Source organism: Cornus florida, unplaced genomic scaffold (assembly GCF_030987335.1).
Source record: "Cornus florida cultivar Cherokee Brave unplaced genomic scaffold, ASM3098733v1 CherokeeBrave_3.0.0_Hap2_Chr11, whole genome shotgun sequence".
In the NCBI taxonomy this organism is placed as follows: Eukaryota; Viridiplantae; Streptophyta; class Magnoliopsida; order Cornales; family Cornaceae; genus Cornus; species Cornus florida.
This window is the reverse complement of record NW_026775581.1, coordinates 128,337,598-128,357,750: the sequence shown is the minus strand read 5'-3', so window position 1 is coordinate 128,357,750 and position 20,153 is coordinate 128,337,598. Positions and strand designations below refer to the sequence as shown.

Below are 20,153 nucleotides of genomic sequence, written 5' to 3'. Positions count from 1 at the left end.
TTACTTTTCTTTCATGTTGTTGAAGAAAAAAAATAATAATTTGGTGTATTGTTCAAGTTAGGCATCTCAGATATTGATGCACCAACTTAAAAGAGGAGTGTATGTTGAGATATTTGAGCCTAAAATCGTGCAATTTGAAGGTGTAATTAGTTGGATTTGAAATACCTAGTCAAGTAGGCATCGAAAATGTATACAATAATATTTCACCGGTATTTTGTACGTGGTATCCTAGTCCAATGCATAGTCATGTAAACTCTCAATTTGTTTTGATACACTAAAAATGAATAATTTTTAATAAAAAAATATGAGTATGCATTGAACGGAATAATATGTGTAAATACCCTGACTATTTTATAGTTTTTGACAGGCATCAAAGGCAGACATAATTGGTTCATTTATTTAGAAACGTTTAACACACATGGCTTAATAAGCTATTTTAATTCGATAAATCTGGATATCGAGAAGATCCATTATGATTTTGTTAGTACCAAATTTATGATTGTTCCAAGTCTCTTGCTCATGGCATAATTTAAGTGGCATGCAAAAGACACACTATGGGGCTCTAGCCGGCCCTGATACTCGCATACATTCACAAATATCTATTATGAAACTCGAATCTCTCACCTTCTTTCTCCTTTCATGAATGAAAAATTATGCCAGCTAAACTAATAGGCCACTGATCATATATAGAAAACATGAAAACCCAAATTTTCTGTTCTTTTTAGTCAAATATTCATAATTTAAATATTATGGTGAGTGAATTGTGCCTATGGGCATTTAATGGATCAGAGAGCCCTCTGCAACAGCCCATAGGTACGTAGTAGAACATCTTAGTACATTGTGTGTGTGTGTGTGTGTATATATTAATTGTCTGATTATATATAATGTAATGGTTTGTTGATTAATTTGATCAGATTGTGGTGCATCTTGTGAGATAAGGTGCAAATTATCATCTCGGCCTAATCTGTGCAAGAGTGCTTGCGGGAGTTGCTGCACCAATTGCAATTGTGTACCACCTGGAACTTCTGGCAACCACGAGGCTTGTCCTTTCTATTTCAACCTCACCACCCGTACCCAAATTCGCAAATGTCCTTATATATATATATATATATATAAAACATTATTACTAGTCGACACGTGTATTTATGGAGGTATATAAATTTGGACAATACTTGCCTACTTACCGGTGAGTAAGAATTTCATATTTACCATCTATGTGGTATGACAATAAAGTGACAAGTGTCCCTCTAATATAAAATATAAAAGAAAATATTTGAAAAGTTATTTGGGTTAAGCCTAATAAAATCTGAATCAAATCATAATTTTATTATTTCTCTTTCTCATAAAATTTGAATCAAACCCAAAAAAATTATGTAGAAGAAATTGGATTAAGTTTTTTTGATGATGGTGAGATTAAGACAATAGAGTAGCATGGGAAAGAGATAATTAGATATGGGTTTGATTTGGATCCTACTGGATTTAACCCAAATAACTTCTTAACTATTTTATTAATTTTTTTTTTTACATTGTAGGGACACATGTCATTTTGTTGTTACGCCACACGATGGTAAGCATGAACTTCCTACTCACTTGTGAGTAGGCAAATATTGTTCAATAAATAAAGAGGCATATGGGCTAGTACTACTAGTATATATATATATATATATTTGAATTTTTGCACCGTGTGAAAGTCAACAGTACGCTGTCCATTTGTTCTTATTTGGACTCCAACTATCACATTTTCATACTAAACTACCATTTTTGATGGTCTTGGAATACATTTTTGTTAGCGTCAAGTGCAGGAACAATCCCTATGATATGTTTACACTTTATAATGTGTATAGCATTCCTTAAGTGAAAAAAAAAAAAAGCATTCCTAAAGTATCAAATTTGTGCAAATAATAAGTCTTCCTAATACATTTAAATTATAGTTTATCTAAATTGCCCTTACTAAAACATTTTACAAATTATTTAAAAGGGTTAAATGTTCGACATCCCCTCAGGTTTGTCTTTATTGTTTACAGATTAAACTAGTGAAAAAAAAAACCTAAATATTTTGTTAACTTTGCCCTCACACCTAGTTGATCATTAGAAAAGTCAAAAGTCAACTAATTAAAAAAAATATATTGCTAAAACTACCCTTTTTTCAATTTAAGTCATTTTGATTTAGACACAAATATCAACCTAAATTAACTAAGATATATCATTTTAATGCATAAGAATTTGGAATACACTCGTGATTGAGCATCTCATGGAAAATCTGAAAAACAACATCTTGTGTTCCCAATCGGGTTCGTTCCTGGTTTATTCTTTAAATCAATCAAATGAAATTGATTTTGAATCATGATACACAATTTAACTGATTAAACCAATAATATAAATTGACTACAATAAGATTATTTAATATATTTTATATAATGTTCATAATATGATGTCTTCTTTTTTCTCTATTTATTTCTTCTTCTTTTTTTCTTTTCTTTTGTCTTCCTTCATTTTATGAATTAAATTGATTGAAAACACTAAAACATTAGTTAACATGAAGCATATAATTAGCTTTATCAATCATATGCCTCAATTAAACATCCAACAATATATTATAATATTAATATAATTTCACAATATGTTTAATATATGCCTCAATTAAACATCCAACTTAATGGAAAATGAAACCAAAAAAGTCAAGGTTCACGTCATCTATGACCTAGTTGGTCTCAAAGTCATTTATGGCTTTATACATCCTCATCTTCACTAGTTGAGGGTAGTTTTGGCATTATAGTTTTTAATTAGTTGACTTCTGAATTTTTTAACGCTTAATTAACCAAATCTGAGACGAGGTTTAGGTCTTTCTTTTCTTCACTAGTTTAATTTGTGAGTAATAAAGGTAGACCTGATGGAGTGTTAGAGCATTTAACCCTATTTAAAAATATATATATCATTTTATGAAAGGACAGAAAAGGACACGGAACTAAGTCCATCATCAATACTCTTTGGTAACGCAATTTTACATGGGTTGGACCATTGAATTACATTGGTTGATTCAAATCTCAACTTCATTGCCTCATTTTGATCGGGTTGCGTACACAATTCAACCCGAAAGGATCAAAGTTTCGGTCTAAGAACTGTCACTATCGATTTATAATTACTAATTAGATGATTAATCATGTGATTGGATTTAACGGCTTATGGTGTGATTCTATGGCAGTATGATACTTGTGCAAATATACGTAATTTTCCTTTGACTATGTTTACCAGCATAGAATTAAAGCCTTAGAATTAAAATTGGTAGAATTAGAGAAAATTTTGTTCAATTTTCTAACTTGATTTTTCTCTAATTCTACCAATTTCAATTCCAAAACTCCAATTCCATACCACCAAATATAGCTTTTCACACTTCTCTACTCTCTTTCTATCTTCAGTTGGATCATAGTTAATGAGAGATTGAGAGTGCCATGATAAAAAAAAAGAATAAAAAATGAGAGATTGAGAGCAGAGTAGGGTGTGTATGTGTTTGTTATCTGTGATTTGAATTGCGCTACTACTAAAAAAATGTTACTACTTAGGCTTGAGGGAATTGGAGTCAAGAAAATATAAAATTAGGAATTAGAATTCCTTCAGCCCATTTTTTTTTACTAGAATATTAGCTTATATTTTTATGAGATTTCCTGTAATTACCGAAACTTTTATTTGGATTGCAAACATTATAGAGTTATACCGATTTGAATTCCAAAAATTCTAACTATTGCATTTTCAAATATAAATTAATTTGAAGAGAAATGAAGATGAATGCAGTTATTAGCATCTATTCAAATAATAATAATAATAATAAAAAGGCAATTTGCACTCACACCTCCTGAGGTTCGGGTCAACGCCACTCAGCGAACGGTTAACACACTAGTTTACATTGACACCTCCTGAGATTTCAAAAGTCATATTTACCCTCATGCCTGTAAATTGACAAAAATAACCCAACATTATTCTGTACACACCACCGCCGCCCCCCACACATACACCGCTGTCGCCCCCCCCCCCACATAACACCGCACCCCAAACATAGCCACCGCCACACACACACAGAGCACCGCACCCCAAACCACCACCGGACTCGCCGCACCTCCCACACACAGACACACAACACAACACCTCAAACGCTGCCACCGCCACACACACATAGTATCACAACCACTGTCACACACACACAGAGTACCACAACCACCGACACACACATAACACCACAAACGCTGCCGCCACAACCACACACACATACACACTGCAACTGCCACACACACACATAGCACCACAACCACCGCCATACCAAACACGCCTCCGGGCTCGTCGCACCACAACCACCGCTATATTAAACACGCCTTTGGACTTGCCCGATTCGAACCAGAGTTCGTCATCTCCGATCTCTGAGCATTCAATCTTTTAACGGCTCCCGATCTGCTTTCGCAACGTGCTTTGGTGGCCGCAGATGTGGTTGAGGAAATGAAGCGGCAAGTGCAGACAGAAAAAGGGTGGGGATCTGGGTTTGGTATTTCAGAATAATGTAAAATGAATGGTATTTTGTTCCTTCAAAATTTAGTTTACAGGGTTATATTAGTAATTTATACTTTTATATATTTGTTGACCAAGTCAAAGGTTAAAATAGTCATTTTCTCAGGTAGAGGGGGGTGTGTATGAACACTTTCGAAACCTTAGGAGGTGTCAATGTAAAACTAGTCCGTTGATAGACCACTGAGTGGTGTTGATCCAAACCTCAGGAGGTGTAAGTGCAAATTACTAAAAAAAAAAAAAAAATTTGGTTAATATTTTCTTCACATACTATATACCATATTACCAGTTTCAAAAGAGAATGCACTGTTAGTGAAGAAATATATAGAGAAAATAAAGCTCAGAGAAAATACACATATAGAGAGGAAAATTTCTCAAAAGTTGGTCAAATATAATTAGTGAGTATATAACACTCCTCTATTATGAAATAATTGCCATACAAATCCCTCTGGGAATCTTCGAAAATCTAAAAGAACAAAATGAGTACTAAAGTATTACTTTATGTCAGAAATTTATAAAGAAATAATTTGAGGTGTTTTCACACGATGTTAAAACAATAAGGGAATTGATAACAAACTTTTTAAAATAACAAATTAACAAGGGAAAGTCCTACATGGATTATATATTTTATGCCCTTCGTCCTTTTTGTGACTGTTGAAATCTCTAGACCTGCTAAAAGTATAAAGTTCAAGAAATTCTTTTGTTAACGGGAAGTTTCCATGATACTAATCATTGTAATCAATTATCTAATCCAAAAACACTGAACTACTTTTTAATTTTAATTTTTTTTTTATTGATATACATAATGAATATATAAAACATATATATACACACATCCTATGCTTCGGATTGGCTGCTCTACAGGCTGGTCTCACTTTATACCATGCATGGGTATTTGAGTATGAGCTGTATACCTAGTTCAATGGCTTGTCAACAACTGGCTTGCAATGTGATTGTGTGACTGCACACCTAACGTGCATAGCTGATCTGTTGCCAGTATGGTTATTCAAAAGAATATTGTGGCACAGGGCCCATGAGGAGATCTTTGATCATTTATAGTAAGATTAGTGATTGAGATTCGTGAAATTATTACATCGCCTCTCGGTAAATCACAATATGACATATGACATAATTATTGATATTTATTTGGATATTGAGTATCGGACTCTAATTTTTTTTTTTTTTTTTTCCTTTTCTTGTAAATGAATTTTCAATGTTTCCCTTCTAGTTTTTTTACTAAAAGCATGGTCTCAAACAATCGGAAAGCAAACAAACCTTCAATGTTTTATTGTGTTATGTTGTTTTGGAGATCGAAAATAGTTTTTTCGAAATTGCATGTATGCTAAACAAGTACACTAATAATGATATTTAAATTGAAGAGTTTAAACGAAATGAAGAATTGAATGAGTCTCATATCACTTGTATTTGAGTATATCTAAGAGACGGAGAATTTTTGTTTTCGTTCAAATTCTTTAAAATTATTATTATTGAGATGATGGTGAGTTTTGAGTTCAAAATACTTTGAGGGTGTGTTGGCTTGCATCTAATTGGAATTTGTGGAATTTTTAAAAATTTTGGTTCAATTTTCTTATTTGTTTTTTTTCAAATTTCACTAATTTCAAAATTTTAATTCCACACGACCGATACATGAATATTACACTATTTGGAGTTCAAAATACCCTGATACGACATTACATTCTAATAAAACTTAAATCTAGATTGCACTATCCAACATCGAACTCCTAGTCCAACATTCTTGTTGGGCCTTTTATTAATACATCAACTTGGTATCCAATGATTTTTTTCTTTGGGCTGGATTGGATTCCGAGTCCATGATCAAAGTTGTACAGCCAGAACGGGGGGACGCAAGAATCAACACAAACCACAACGGCTAGTTTCAAAATCTTGTTAATATAATCCACGCCGCTTGAGCAAGCTAGTCTAACGGTCATATTTTCCAACCCTATTTCCAAATCTCTTTATAAAACTTTCACAACTCTTTGCAATTTTCAATATTCTGCTTCTAATTTTTTTCTCTCTCTCTCTCTCTCTGCAATTTTAATCTGCGCCGGCAATTAAATAAAGTTTTCTGGTGACCCATCTCAGTTCTTCTGTAGTTTCTGATCTGACAACTCCAATGGAAACACCATCATCAACAAGAAGGATCACCAGATCACAAGCCTTGGCCACTGCGAACAACAGTAACAACATACCCATATCAAGTGAGTAATCTTAATTTCCTTTATCAATTTTAAGGTTTATATAAACGCATACAATTATTTATATATATGTCATCACTAAGTTTGATCAATCTCTTTTAGGAAAAACTGAAGAATCTGAAAAGGGTTTTTCGAAATCAAGACAAAGAAACGCAAAACAACAAGACAGGTCTGCCCTTTTCGATATAACGAACGATTCACCGATTGTTGGGCTTGCAATGGGAAGCTTGGAGACGGAGACCCCATCATCAAGAATGTCCAAGAAGAGGAACAGCATTACTCCTGGTTCAGGGGAGGCCTTATTGAGGGGTCAAGTCAAGACCCTCTTGCAAAAGGTCGAAGAAGAGGCCGAGTTTTCGAAACTCTCGTTTGATCACAGATCATTCCTTCACCTCCACCACCAACAAGTCCTCATCGGTTCTCCAATTGGGCTTCTCGCACCTACTCCGGCGAACACTCCCCATGTCCCGGACCTCTCCTGCCACGAGGAATTGGCCTTGGCGGCAATACCTTCTCCTGTCCAAGAAAAATTCAATCTTTCTCAGGTTTGATCCACTTTCTATCTACCCAATTGGCAGTTTTCAAGATTTCTCCCATGAATTTGTATATATGTATGTGACTATGTGTGTGTATTGAGTTTTTGCTGCCTATATTCTTCAGATGGTTGCTGGGGTGTTCTTTGATGGAATGAAGGAAGAGGGTCTTGAATCAGAGAAGAATTTGATAGGCAGGTCTTTACTGTTGGACTTTTCTGAGAAAACAGAGAGATTTGATTCATCAGAGTGTTCCTCTGCGGTGACATGTGAAGGAGGAGAGTGTGGAAGCAAAGAGAAGTCAATTGCAGATGATGATGATGCTTCTGTTTGGTCTATCCAGGTGAATGCAAGTACCAGGGACGACGAAGAAGAAGAAATTGATGATGATTATGAAGAAGTCATTGAAGAAGTTACAGAAGAGGAGGATGAAGATTATGGTGATCAGGAAGAAGAGGAAGTTGACGGAGCTTTGGTTGATGAACTTTGTGAAGGCATGAGGAATATTAGTGTGATAGGAGAGAAGAAAATGGCGAAATTCACGGGAAAGCACACTCGGTTTTTGTACAACAGTGATGATGAGCTTGAAGGAGAAGAAGAGTGTGGTGGAGAGAGTGAAGCATCATCGGGTTTTTCGCCCGGTATCTTGCGGTTGAAGGGCTTGCCAACACCAAAAGGGAAGCACCTGCGCTTCCATGAGGAGATGGAAGAAGAAGACCACCCCTAATCTTTGATGGTGGTTCTTCTACTAGGTGGTTGGTTTGATGAGGCCTTGTTTTGTGTTGATGACTATTGACTTGTGATGGATATGATGTCTTTCTTGTGACACCTTATCTTGGGATGTTTCTAGCTCTGTTGTTACTTTCTTGTTGAACTTCTTTTTATTTCATTTTTGTTTTGATTGATGGAGGACAAGGAAAACAAGGAAAATTGTCAGCATCTGGTTAAAAGGTGATTGAATACTCATTCCAATAATACTATAATTTGCGTCCACTCATATTTGAAATAATTTTTAAATTATACCCCTTAGGGTTTGCACTTTTTAACAAATCCAGTGTTTGACAATGTCATCAATCTAAAATTTTAAAAGAGACATTTGCTAACAAGATTAAAAAAGTCGTAGGTGACAAAAATAATAGTGTATAGATGGTGCTACATTGGCGATTTTGTGTGTCTAGGATTCAACATAATTGCCTAGTTTATTACCCGAGAACATAGATTCGGTTCGTGTAGATTGGGGGGAGAGACGCAAAAATTAAGAGGTTTAAGTTTTAGAGAGAGCGGGAAAAAGAGGGTGCACATCTCCCATTGACAAAGTGGATCAGACTCTCAGCTCAAGACCTGTTCCTTGAATGACTAAAAGATAAAAGTATCCAAAAAAAATAAAATAAAAATAATCATTCATTATAGTTCATTCCACTCCGTAGCTCATTATAGATATCTTTTAACAATCAAAAGGACTCCGAACTCTTCCCACGTTCTGTGTACCATGGATGCAATAATAATGGTATGGGAGTTGAGCAAAAGACCGAGACCAACCCATGTAAAAACTCAGGCTTGTCATTATGGTTGATTCATGCAAACGTTAATCAAGACCATGACACAAACCACAACAAACAAAAGAAATAGATCTGTTTATGCCACCCACAAAAAGCAAGCAATTAATTTCCATATTGAGTGTCAAGATTACATTTGGAGTCGCAAAATGATTGTCAAAAGTTAGCAGCAATATATACATACTATATTTACAACTGCTAAAAACCATTTTTTGCTATTATAGTTACAGCTGCTGAACATTCTGCCTGGGTCTGTCTATTGGGGGACTAAATAGCAAAAAATGGTTAGAACCAAGGATGCCATGTTGGATCCATCATGCAAAGGTTCCTCGGGGTCAGGGCAGCTTCAACCAACTCAGTTACACCCCTCTGCACGGATTGTGGTGGGTCCACACCATTCTCCTCCTGCATGTAGTGAAAATGATTTTATTTTAGTGAATGCCAATTGCAACAATCTTCACTTGGATTTAAAAAAAAAAAAAAAAAAAAAAATGGTTGAAGTAAAGTATCTACACACAGCTTTGTGCAATCATCAAAAGGTAAAAAGAATTACCTCCTCAGAGATGTACTGTGGGGCTATTCCATTGATCCGGCTAATAACATGCTCAACATTTGTAGTGACCTTCTGCTTAAACTCAATAGGGTTCAAACTGCCCCCTCCAACAGGGCCCATGGAAATCCCGAGGGGTCTTCTCCAAGACCAAGATAAGAGCTCATCACGGAAAAACATAGCTAAATGATGCCATAAATGCTGAGTTTGCTGCAATTTACAAAGTTCAACAAAATGTTTATCAGTATCAAAAAGAATGAAGTTAATCTAAAGGGGAACTTGACATCTCTGGAGTAAGACTCACCTTAGATGAAACCACAGCTTGAGCTGCGGCACACATGGCAGAAACAATAAGGCCTTCAACTCCAAAATGTGAGAAAAACGCCTGCAAATTCCTTGTCAGGCGGAAAGGCACTGGTTCATTAAACTCGATCATTCCATTTGCATCATAGGCCGGATGGAAATCTGTCTGGAATATTTTTCCTGTGTTCTTAGCAAACAATATTTTGTTTGGGGACCTTCCCCCAATTTGTAGCATGAACGACATGAAACTTGAAAGGGCCAAGTGGATGGCAAATTGCTTTTTGAAAGCCCACATATGGTTTCCACTCAGCAGAGTCTTGTACATGTACTGGGACAATATGCTATCGGTCACATAATTTTTTGTAATGTCATTGTAAGCTTGGAGGCGCAGGTCTACAACAGCTTCCGGTGATATCTGGCCAGAAATAGCTTGGTTTAATTGTTCCTTGAAGTAGGTAATGGGTAGGTCTGCTTCTCTGTCATTCCTTGCACAGTGATTCTCATACACCTCAAGGAAGGTGCTGTACATCAAATCATCTTCTACCATGCGGACCTAGTCAAGCATTCATCATCATAAATTAGAATAAAAGCTGATAAACAACCATTCTTGTCTTTGCACCAGGTGTCATATATAAAGTAGCCACACCATTCATTACACCTAACTTGTGAAATCTGTAAAACATACACAGCATAAAAAAATAAAGCACCGTCATTGGTGGGATCTACTATTTGATCCACCATCCAATCCATCTGAACTAAGAAATCCACATAACACGGATTTAAAAAAATAAAGCAAAATAAAAAAACAAAAGAAAGAAAATCATTTTTCTTGGTGGATACACCATTGGAATGTCCTACAATCTACAAACACGCAATTTACTTGCCATACTTCCTAAATGACAATAGAAAATTCATCAGGATTCTGTAACTGGGAAAGGAAGAAATCATCAGAATTAAAAGGCAGTGAAAGCTGAACTTATCACCTGAGACCAGACGGGGATGATAATAGGCGTGTGAATACATATGTGGCGGCGTCTCGATTCCTTGTGCTTATCGAACATTCGGTTCATCACACGGAAAAGCTGAAGTATGCGTTCATCACTTCTGGCATTTGGGGTCAAAGACGTCTGAACAATAAAATGACGCTGCGACCCATCAGAACCAATTAGAGTCAAACGCCGGAAACTGCTTCCATGCCTTCGCACTATTGGAATGTCAGCTCCAACCCTGTCTAACTTTATAGTATGATCTGGTGCAACTTCCTGATAAGATAGAATTGTTACCCACGTCACAAAAGCATTTCAACAAAAAAGTAAAAAATAGAAAGACAAAGTAAATAAATAATAAAGAAATGTTCCCAACCATGTTAGGGATGTAACCGGGTGGACATGGTACCAGGTACCCCCATACCAAGCCCATTTCATGAAGAAAAATCAAATTACCAAACCCACCCCCACTTCGCTTAGAAATTGGGACAGGCTTTGAGCATAATGCTATGCAGTACTTAAACAACTAGAAGAAGTCCTAAACAAATTCAAGATAGAATTCCTTTAGGAAAAAATTTAAATAAAACAAAATATTTACCAACTTTAACCATAAATTATGCCAATATAATAATACGAATCCAAAATATCATGAAAAATGAAGAAAAGAACAAAAATACAAATAATAAATTATCTATTTCTGTATATTTAAAAAAATAAAAACATAGGTTCGAAGTGAAGTGGGTCTTGACTCTCATTCCCAAACCTTCTCCTAGCCCAATTAAAACGAAACAGGGTGGGTGGGGTAGGATCCCCATTGGGACAGATTAAATTGACATCCCTAATCCAACTAAAAATGTAAGAAAATAAGAAGCGTACAGCTGCTACTGCAACTTTAGCTTATAATTTTAAAATTATCTTGTTTTCTAAATATTCTAATAGTTCAAACAGATTTTCTTATATTACCAGCCAATATTTGAGTTTGTTACTCAACACCGTTTTAAAATAAAATGATGTTATGCGAGTTGGTTCATTCCAAATCACATACCAATAGATCTTCAGTTTGACTAATTTACTACAATTAAATTAATTCAGCCTACCTGATCAGTAAAATACTGTCCTGGAACCTCCACATCAACGACATGAAAGTCGCGCAGCACCCTGCTTTCATCTTCAAGCTTCAAAACAGCTGGAAACCTGTCCTCGACATTGCTCTGGAGAACATTTTTCCAGTGCTTCAATCGCTCAGTTAGCTCAGAAAGGGTGGTGGGAAATGTAGCTGTGCTTTCTGGATCAAGATCACGCTCAAAATCTTGCTTGTAGTCCCTAACAAAGTCAGCATGCTTGTTCACAGCATCAGCTGAAAAGCAGGCCCTGCAAACACCGGAAAGCTCCTTCTTGAGAGACTGGGGAACCTCTGCTGTAGTGGCAGTTGGGTACTTGTAACAGCGGTGGAGCAGCGCATTGACCACTGCTAGCAGCCTTTCCTCTGGCAGAGTGACGAACCTTGAGCCAATTTCTGTGAGTAGAATCTGGAAAAATAAAATGATCCCCACAAACTATCAAATGCTATCAAGTCACAGTAATTCTCATGAATAAAAGGCTATTTTCTCACAACCTATCCAACCAGTATGAGCACTAAGTGCACCAGTTAGGAAGATGACATAGTCCACAAGGAAAGATGTGATAATATGTGATTTGAATGAGGCCTTAGAATGAGGAAAATGGAAAAATAAGAATCATCTTGCCGAACCCAAGTAGTTGAGAAAAGGTTTTGCTGTTGTTTTTTGCTGCTATCCAACCAGTATATATTTTTTGTGATTTTTCTTTCTTTAATACTGTCACAATAGTGTCAAAATATGTAATTAAAAAAAGAAAAGAAAAAAGAAAAAGATAGATAGATATAGAACCCAAATTTGTCACCTCAAGTTCGCTAGCCAAATTAGTATGTTTGCTTCGAAGAGCCTCCATTATATCCTTTGCAGCATCAAAAGCACTGGCAGCCGAAGCAACCAAACCCAAAGCACCATTACGCCTTAATGCATTCTGACCACCATCATTGATGGCCGACGAACTCTGTTGCAAGGGTTGATCATTCCCAGGATGCACACCACCTTCAACAGCTGTGGGCCTGTCAGGCTCTTGAACCTGGGAGTTTCCACTATCATGTGATCCAACAGCACCACCGGATTGACTTGCTTGATGAACCTGATTGTCAGAAGCTAAAGAACCCCCACTATGACTTGCCACTCTTGCATTCCCATCAGCCAAGCCAATTGAACTTGCACCAGCACCAGAGACATTTTGCTGCATTCTTTGCTGAGCCATTTGTATTCTACCAAATTCAGACTTATTTGCAACATCACGACGTTCGAGCAAATATGTGCGCAGCCAGTAATACAATGCCTAAGATTTTAAAAGGAAAAAAAAAACCATGTCCTTAAAAGTAATTGAAATGGCAGTCTAATCCATATAGCATCCACAGGAAGTAATTTAATATTTACCTGCGGATATACGGCGGCAATTTTTAGTAGAACAAGTTTGCAATGAGGAGCTTCTGTCCGCTGCAAGGAAAGTAAAAGCTGTGGAATCCAAGAAAGCCAAACCCAGTGTGGTATTTGGTCCAGGTACTTATCAAACGCTCTCCCCACAGGTTCGTTAGGAGTATCAAAGCTGAGAAGATATAGAACACGAGCTAGATGACTTCTTGAGTTAGGAATGCCAAATTTAATACCTTGTAGAAAGCAGCTCACAGCATACTCTAACCAAATCTCATCATGGGTTTCTTTATAAGCCTGAAAGAAGTAGATGGGAGATTAGAAATTCAAGTTACCAGCAAAGTCAAGTCATATGATATGCAGCAAACAATGAGTACCATGTCACAATAGTTTCCCCAGCTTATCCATCCTTTAGGCAAGTTCTTGAAAAGGGTAATGGCATTTGAATACGCAAGGTTTGCACCTTCACAGTCATTCAGTTTCAATAAGAAGTCTCCCTTGAGACGAAAAATTTCTGCTTTATGTTTCAGAGGAAAATATTCCAGATTGGTGCTGCTGGTCAAATTAAGCCCACTAGTAAGCTCTCCCTTCATTTCTAGATAAGCTTTTGCTTGTTCTTGTATCTTAACAAAGGCCTCCTGGAAGCATGTAAAGTAGATAACAATGAGATAGATCCATCCACCACCCTCCTCAATCCAAAAGGCTAAATGAATAAACATACAACTAACTTATAATAAGTCAAGGAAGAAAGAAGCTTATAATACCTGCACCTCCATTGTTGAGTGTCCGTACATCTTTTCTAATATTGACACACAAACATCATAGAGGCCCTGCTTACGAGCAATGTGAGCTAGCTTGTTGACATTCCATGCCTTATCACGGTAACCAAGGTGATGAAGTTGTGAATTTGTGGTAACAAATTCTTTAAATGCATCAATAACTGCATTATACATTTCATTCCTCCACTGGAGTAAATCGTACCATATTGACAAATTGTCCCATTCATTTGGCGTTCTCAGTCTCCAGGTCTCAAGAATATCCTTCAGATCTGCATACATGCCACCATGTGCACCAGCAGTAGAACTTCCTGAAAGTTTGTTTCCATTGGCAATATCCACTATAATTCTAGCTGATTCTTGAACTTCAACTAGCTGTTGAAATTGCTGCAGGAGAGGAATTCTGGCATGAACGGACATTTCAGGCAATTGCCACCACTGTTCCAAAGCAAGATCAACACCTTTTCCTACAATGTTTTCAGCATCACCTACACCATTTGTATTTTTTTCATGAAGGGAAAAGTAGGCTTGGATAATTCGAAGTTTCGGAGTTTCTTCTACTTGAGCCTTCGGAATTACATGCTCTTTCAAATATCCCCAATCCGGCTGTTTCCAAAGACTGTCCAGTAATATTTCATAGTTCTCAATAAGTTTTCCAAAGTCAACCAACACATCCCACTGACTGAGTTGACTAGCACAATGAAGCCACTGTTCTTCCCAGAGACACATTTCAGCCTTTGGTACCGTATTGTTGTAAGTGCCTTGTGTTGCCTTAACCATGGCTTGGTAAAAGAGGCTCTGAGCACGCTGCCAGTAACCATGCTGAACAAGTGAAAGCCCAGCCCTAGTTTCTGCTGTAATCGATCGTTTCTTCCATAACCCACACCTCATATCATCTTCATTGAGCAAACGGTAAAGCTCAGCTAGAGACTCAGAGCACTTTGTCTCATTCACGAACAACATGACATGGCTTTCCAACAGAGCCAATGCTATGTGCCATGCATTGTAAGTCTTTCCAATGTATTTGATGAGTTCACTAGGCATTCGAGGCTGAGGGTGGCTCAACTGAAGCCCTTCTAAAAGGGCTTGCACAACATTGGGTCTACTTCCCTGCTGCTTCTTGTGATAATCTTTTGATAAGAGAGCTATCATTGGCTTAGCAAGTGCTACCTGCTCATCCTTTTGTAAAGTCACCCAGACAATTGGAAACACCAGCACCCACAAATGATATGCAACATTTGCATCTGTATGGGCAAGCTCTCTCAGTGGAATAACAAGATCAGCCACCTACAAGAGGAAAAAATCGTAAAATGAGATCAATAACATTTACAAAATATGACAAAAAAAATTGCCCATTGGTAATTTCCACAGAACTCCCATAAAATGGAACATGACTTCATTAAAACCAAAGATCCAGTTTATAAAAGAGTCAGATGACTTGAACAACTTTCAATCAGAATCAACAGTGTCACATACAACACAAGCACACAAGTACTAGCATATCAATGGCAATCCAACCCGACAGTATAACAGAAAACCTCATTGAACTTTTATATAATTGTCCAGAATACTAACCATGAAATTGACCACCATATTTATGGAAACTGACAGAACCAATATCGAAAGTGAATGTAATTACCTGAAGTCTGCTCATCTCATTTAGAAACTGTGCGTGCTTTAATACAAGGCTATCAAATGTAAGGGGAGCTTCCTCGGAACCTTCTGCAACATCGGCAACCAAGGACTGCATCATGGAAGAATCTGAAAAAGAACCTGACACCATGAGCGGTGGAACCCTGGCAGAGTTTGGAGCAAGTGTAATAGGTTTATCCTCAACTAATACGGCAAGAAGAAGATCCAGGCCTTGTTTGAGCCAGAAGACGTCACTCAAAGCTTCCCAGTCTTGGACTTGGATAATGTACTGCAGTCTCGTGAAAAGTGTTTTCCCTAGAGACTCATGGTAAAGTGAGAAGAATTTCATCCTAATTTCAGGATATTTCGCCCTTAAACCAAGCAAAAATTGCCTCTCTACCTTCTGAAACACTTCTTGGCGTAGATTGGGTTGATGATATCTGCAAATCAATTAAATCATTAATTTTGATATACTGACCATTGACCAAAGATTTTCCACAAATACACTTACTTGTTTGAATCAGCACAAAGTCCATAAAGAAGTTGAAGATATTTCTTATCCCACTCTTCCAGGGCAGTAGGGGAGAAGTTCTGCTTATCAACTTGTGAAAGCTTCTGAAGGAAAGAAACTACTTCCTTCGGAGTCAGAAAAGTACTTGATGTAACAGGCATTCCAGGTTTACAGAAGTCATCTTCAATCCACCCCTTAATTACATCAAGTATGCATAGAAGCACAGAAGCATCAGTACCTTTCTCTGAGAGCAAGGCATTGAGGATTTGAGTGACAGATCGTTTGCATTCTGAAACAAGCATGACTCTTTCACTGATAAGTTTTAAAACAGATTTAAGATTAGCAATAACTGCTCCGCTATCAGCACCCTGACGAGAAGTGACTGCTGCATCTGGATCTGTTTTCAGACCCTGAAATGGCCAATTGTTAGTTATACGTAGTTTCAGAAAAGCTAACATGACAAAGTAAACAACATATGGCACCAAGACCAACTAAGGAAGGGACAGCACTAGAATATATCCAACTTGGAGAGTACAACAACTAAAACTAGTAAAATGAATGAATACTGGATTGTGGAATTGAGAGTCAGCCATACTAAGGTGGGTAGATTGCTCCAGGCTGGAAATAGATTATAAGCTTTTATCCATAACCTTTTGAAATACTAGTACCACAGATTAAGACCATCACGATGGATGTATCAGATTTTATATCTAGTTGGAACTGGAACACCAGAATGGTCCTCAACAAGCAGACACACCATTACTTGTACAAGCTCCAGGTTCAAAACTCAAAAAATCAATCCAGAAAGACTGATCACAAACCAGAAAGAATTTTATCACAGATCACAAAAGTGAAACATATCGAAATTTGGTCTCACTCCTAGTCCTAGCATTAGTAAGCATGCATAATGATTTTTTATAATGGCCAAATGTCCAGTCACATGTCATATAAGTAGGCAAATCACATGAAATCATAGGGGAAAAAAAATTAATTTGTGAAAATATGCCATACTTGTCTTGCATATGACCCACTTGTAGATCCCATGTCTCGTGCCAAGCGTTGAAGGACACGAACCAAGTTAAAAGGATCGATAAAATTCTTCTGTACCTCTGCCAAGGTTTTAATGACATATAACACAAAGCTAATCGTGTTAGCAGAGTTATCTTCCCCCGATGTTTGGGGAGCAGCGACAGCGGCAAGGTGCTTCTGTATGAGGTCCTCGACCTTTTGATACAATATCTTCACATCTTGTGGTGTACTTGCTTCTTCAAGAGGAAAAGCAACAAAGACCATCTTCAACAGGGAACACAATGACTTTCCAGCATCTAACATTTTATACTTGAAACAGGGTTCAAGAATCTACAAAACAAGTGGCAATGACACAATAAATAAAAACTTCAACCAGTTACAGACCTCTGTGAAAAAGAAAAAGGTTAGCACCGACAAACATACTTGAGAAATCTGGTTAATGTTATTTCGAATGAACAAATGTGGTTGCTTCTCCAGAACCTTGTTCATAACATCCAAACCTTGTGCAAGAGCTGTAGACGGGTCCTTCGATTGAGATGGCTGAATGCTGCTCAGCAGCTTCTCTAGATAATTGAATTTGACATTAGCATTTGGCCACACCTCCAAAGCTTGCGATAGGAGCTCTAAAGCTTGTTTGTACATGAGACTTGCTTCCTTATCCTTGGGTTCTATGACCAATGCAACCTAATTCCACAAACCCCAAGTAAATATTTTGCCTGTATCAGCTGTGTTCTCAAACAAATAATCCTCTTTCCAAACATAGCATCACAAACTATCAGACAGACCAACCGTCATACAGCACATGGTAATGGTATCAGAGTAACTTACAGGAAACGGTATTGTAAGACAGCTGGTTGCTACAGTAGTATTTAAAGCAAATACACGTGAAAAGATTGAAGTAACTAGCACATTTTGCAACAACTCGGTAACAAAATTCAGTAAAAGATGCAACAGGCCAACCCAACAAAGCAGCATAGGCACTAATAATGGTGATTTATGTAACAAGTACACATTTATTTGCCATTATCTTAAGGAGTTTACATGTCAGATACCAAGTATATATGTTAAACAGTGGCATGTGCCAAATCTGTACATAAATTCATTAACAAGAAAGTAAACATGCTCTTATGACCGAAGGAAAGTATAGAGATGTACTATTTTCTGGGTGCATTTAATTTGCATTTCGATTTCTTTTTCTGGAAGGTTTGAATGTCATATAGCTATCCGTTTTTATTTTATTTCCCGGGTTCAGAGAGAGAGGAGGGGGTTGGGGGGGGGGGGGGGGGGGGGGAGCATATACTTTCATCATTTTTTGTCCTTCAGTTTTTGAAATATATATACATATATATAATATTCAGTATTTTAATAATTCAGTGTCTAAAGAAACTTTCTAATGAATTACTTACTCACTCCGAGGAAAACCAAAAAGTTAATTTAGAAATAAATATTAGAATGGTGTTTAGGAAAAACAATAAGCATGGGTAATACAAGAAGGATTGATTTGAGGATTTGGGTAATTACTTGTAACAATCAGAAAAATCAGGAAGTAGCTAAAAAGTACTGATACATACAGAAAACACAATGGAATTGAATATTTGACGAAAAAGTTTTATACATTTTTGTATAAGGGCTAGGACTTAAGGGTTTAGTTACATGCAACTGAAAGTGTTCGTTGTAGATTGTACTGAGATTTTAAGGAAAAAAATAATTATAAAACCCTTACTCTTATGAGAAAATTGATGATCATTTCCTCCATTGCTGCATTTGGCTTAAATTCTTCATCAGGTTGGCCAGCAGAACCTGGAGTTTCTATGTTAGGAATCGAAGAGGCACCACCAGGTGACATGACACAGAGGGGCTGAAGACCAGCTTCAACCTTTACTCTCTTACCAGAATCTTCAGGGAAAATAGATCCATCCACTGGACGCTTAGGATCAACAGCAACAGATCCATGACTAAATCCAGCAATATTTTGGTTAACAATGTCACCATCAGTCACTAGTTTCATTTCATTTTGCCTTTGCCTTTCCCAACCAACAACCAACCCGGCAAGTTCAATTGCTAGACGCCTGTTTTCTGCCGTAGTATTATACGGCAATCCCAGGCGACTAAGAGAATTTACCATCTGAGGTACAAATTGTGCTCTGCAGCTGTAGAAGAGATCTGAATGGCGGACAATGAGCTGGAATATGTGGATTAAATTAGGAATCGAGTGACCTTCCTCAACTAGAATCTTTTTCGTGTAACGTATCCAAATTGGCATACGGGAATCTCCAAGAGGCAATCTTTTTGGAAGTGCTGGCATTAATATATCAAGGGCTTGCTTAACCAACATTTTATTCTCAGGCTGGCAAGTCCTGAGAAGGGCAACAAACACCTGCAGTTGCAATTTGCTATCAGAGTGGCAATTTAATAGATACAATGTTCATCATGTAATTTCTATACATAGATTGATTGGAAACAAGAAAAAGGTAAACTTGAAAGAATAACCCACAAATCTGGATCTTGTAAATGGCAAAACTAAACAATCAATCACATATAATTCAACACTACAGAAGCATAAAAAAGGACATAAAATGACTTAAATATTCCACATCAACTGATTTACTGGATTCCAAGACAATTATGATAAGTGAAACAAATAAAATATAGATGAAAATCTTTTTATTCCTCGAGAAACATTTATTTTATTGAAAACTATAAAATGGAATAAAGAATCAATTCCACCTTAAGTCACACAAACCATATACAGGCATACCCTTGCACCATTAAACTTGATGCCTATGGCAGATTGAACCTTGTTTACCTCTTATTTAACAATTGAGAAAGGGATACATAGTTATACAAAAAATAAAAATAAAATAAAAAAAAAAAGAAGAAGGAGAAGAAGAAGAAGAAAGAAACAAAATTATCAACAAGGGGGACCTCATTTTACCGGGGAAAAAAGCATGGGGTGTCTCATCAGATTAAGCAATAGAAAGAAACAGAGAACTAAAAGGGTAAATACATGTT

General features: G+C 36.9%; 2 protein-coding genes across 2 annotated transcripts in view; one reads left to right on the top strand and one right to left on the bottom strand.

Annotated features, from left to right (window-relative positions):
- Positions 1–6,515: 6,515 nt before the first annotated feature.
- On the top strand, positions 6,516–8,296 carry LOC132286314 (uncharacterized). Its single transcript, XM_059788633.1, has 3 exons — positions 6,516–6,773; positions 6,873–7,315; positions 7,431–8,296. The coding sequence occupies exons 1-3, from the start codon at positions 6,689–6,691 to the stop codon at positions 8,028–8,030; spliced, it is 1,128 nt and encodes a 375-aa protein (XP_059644616.1). The 5' UTR covers positions 6,516–6,688; the 3' UTR covers positions 8,031–8,296.
- Positions 8,297–8,937: 641 nt separating this feature from the next.
- LOC132287044 (uncharacterized) overlaps positions 8,938–20,153 on the bottom strand; it is a 33,785-nt gene continuing 22,569 nt past the window's right edge. The window contains exons 23-36 of the mRNA XM_059789506.1: positions 18,865–19,518; positions 17,565–17,825; positions 17,124–17,471; positions 16,113–16,522; positions 15,609–16,041; positions 13,958–15,256; positions 13,571–13,831; positions 13,200–13,490; positions 12,619–13,101; positions 11,796–12,227; positions 10,696–10,974; positions 9,714–10,265; positions 9,413–9,619; positions 8,938–9,264 (exon numbers count right to left, since the gene is read on the bottom strand). Coding sequence (XP_059645489.1) covers positions 9,145–9,264; positions 9,413–9,619; positions 9,714–10,265; positions 10,696–10,974; positions 11,796–12,227; positions 12,619–13,101; positions 13,200–13,490; positions 13,571–13,831; positions 13,958–15,256; positions 15,609–16,041; positions 16,113–16,522; positions 17,124–17,471; positions 17,565–17,825; positions 18,865–19,518 — 6,030 coding nt within the window. The 3' untranslated portion in view covers positions 8,938–9,144. The remainder of the gene's footprint in view (positions 9,265–9,412; positions 9,620–9,713; positions 10,266–10,695; positions 10,975–11,795; positions 12,228–12,618; positions 13,102–13,199; positions 13,491–13,570; positions 13,832–13,957; positions 15,257–15,608; positions 16,042–16,112; positions 16,523–17,123; positions 17,472–17,564; positions 17,826–18,864; positions 19,519–20,153) is intronic.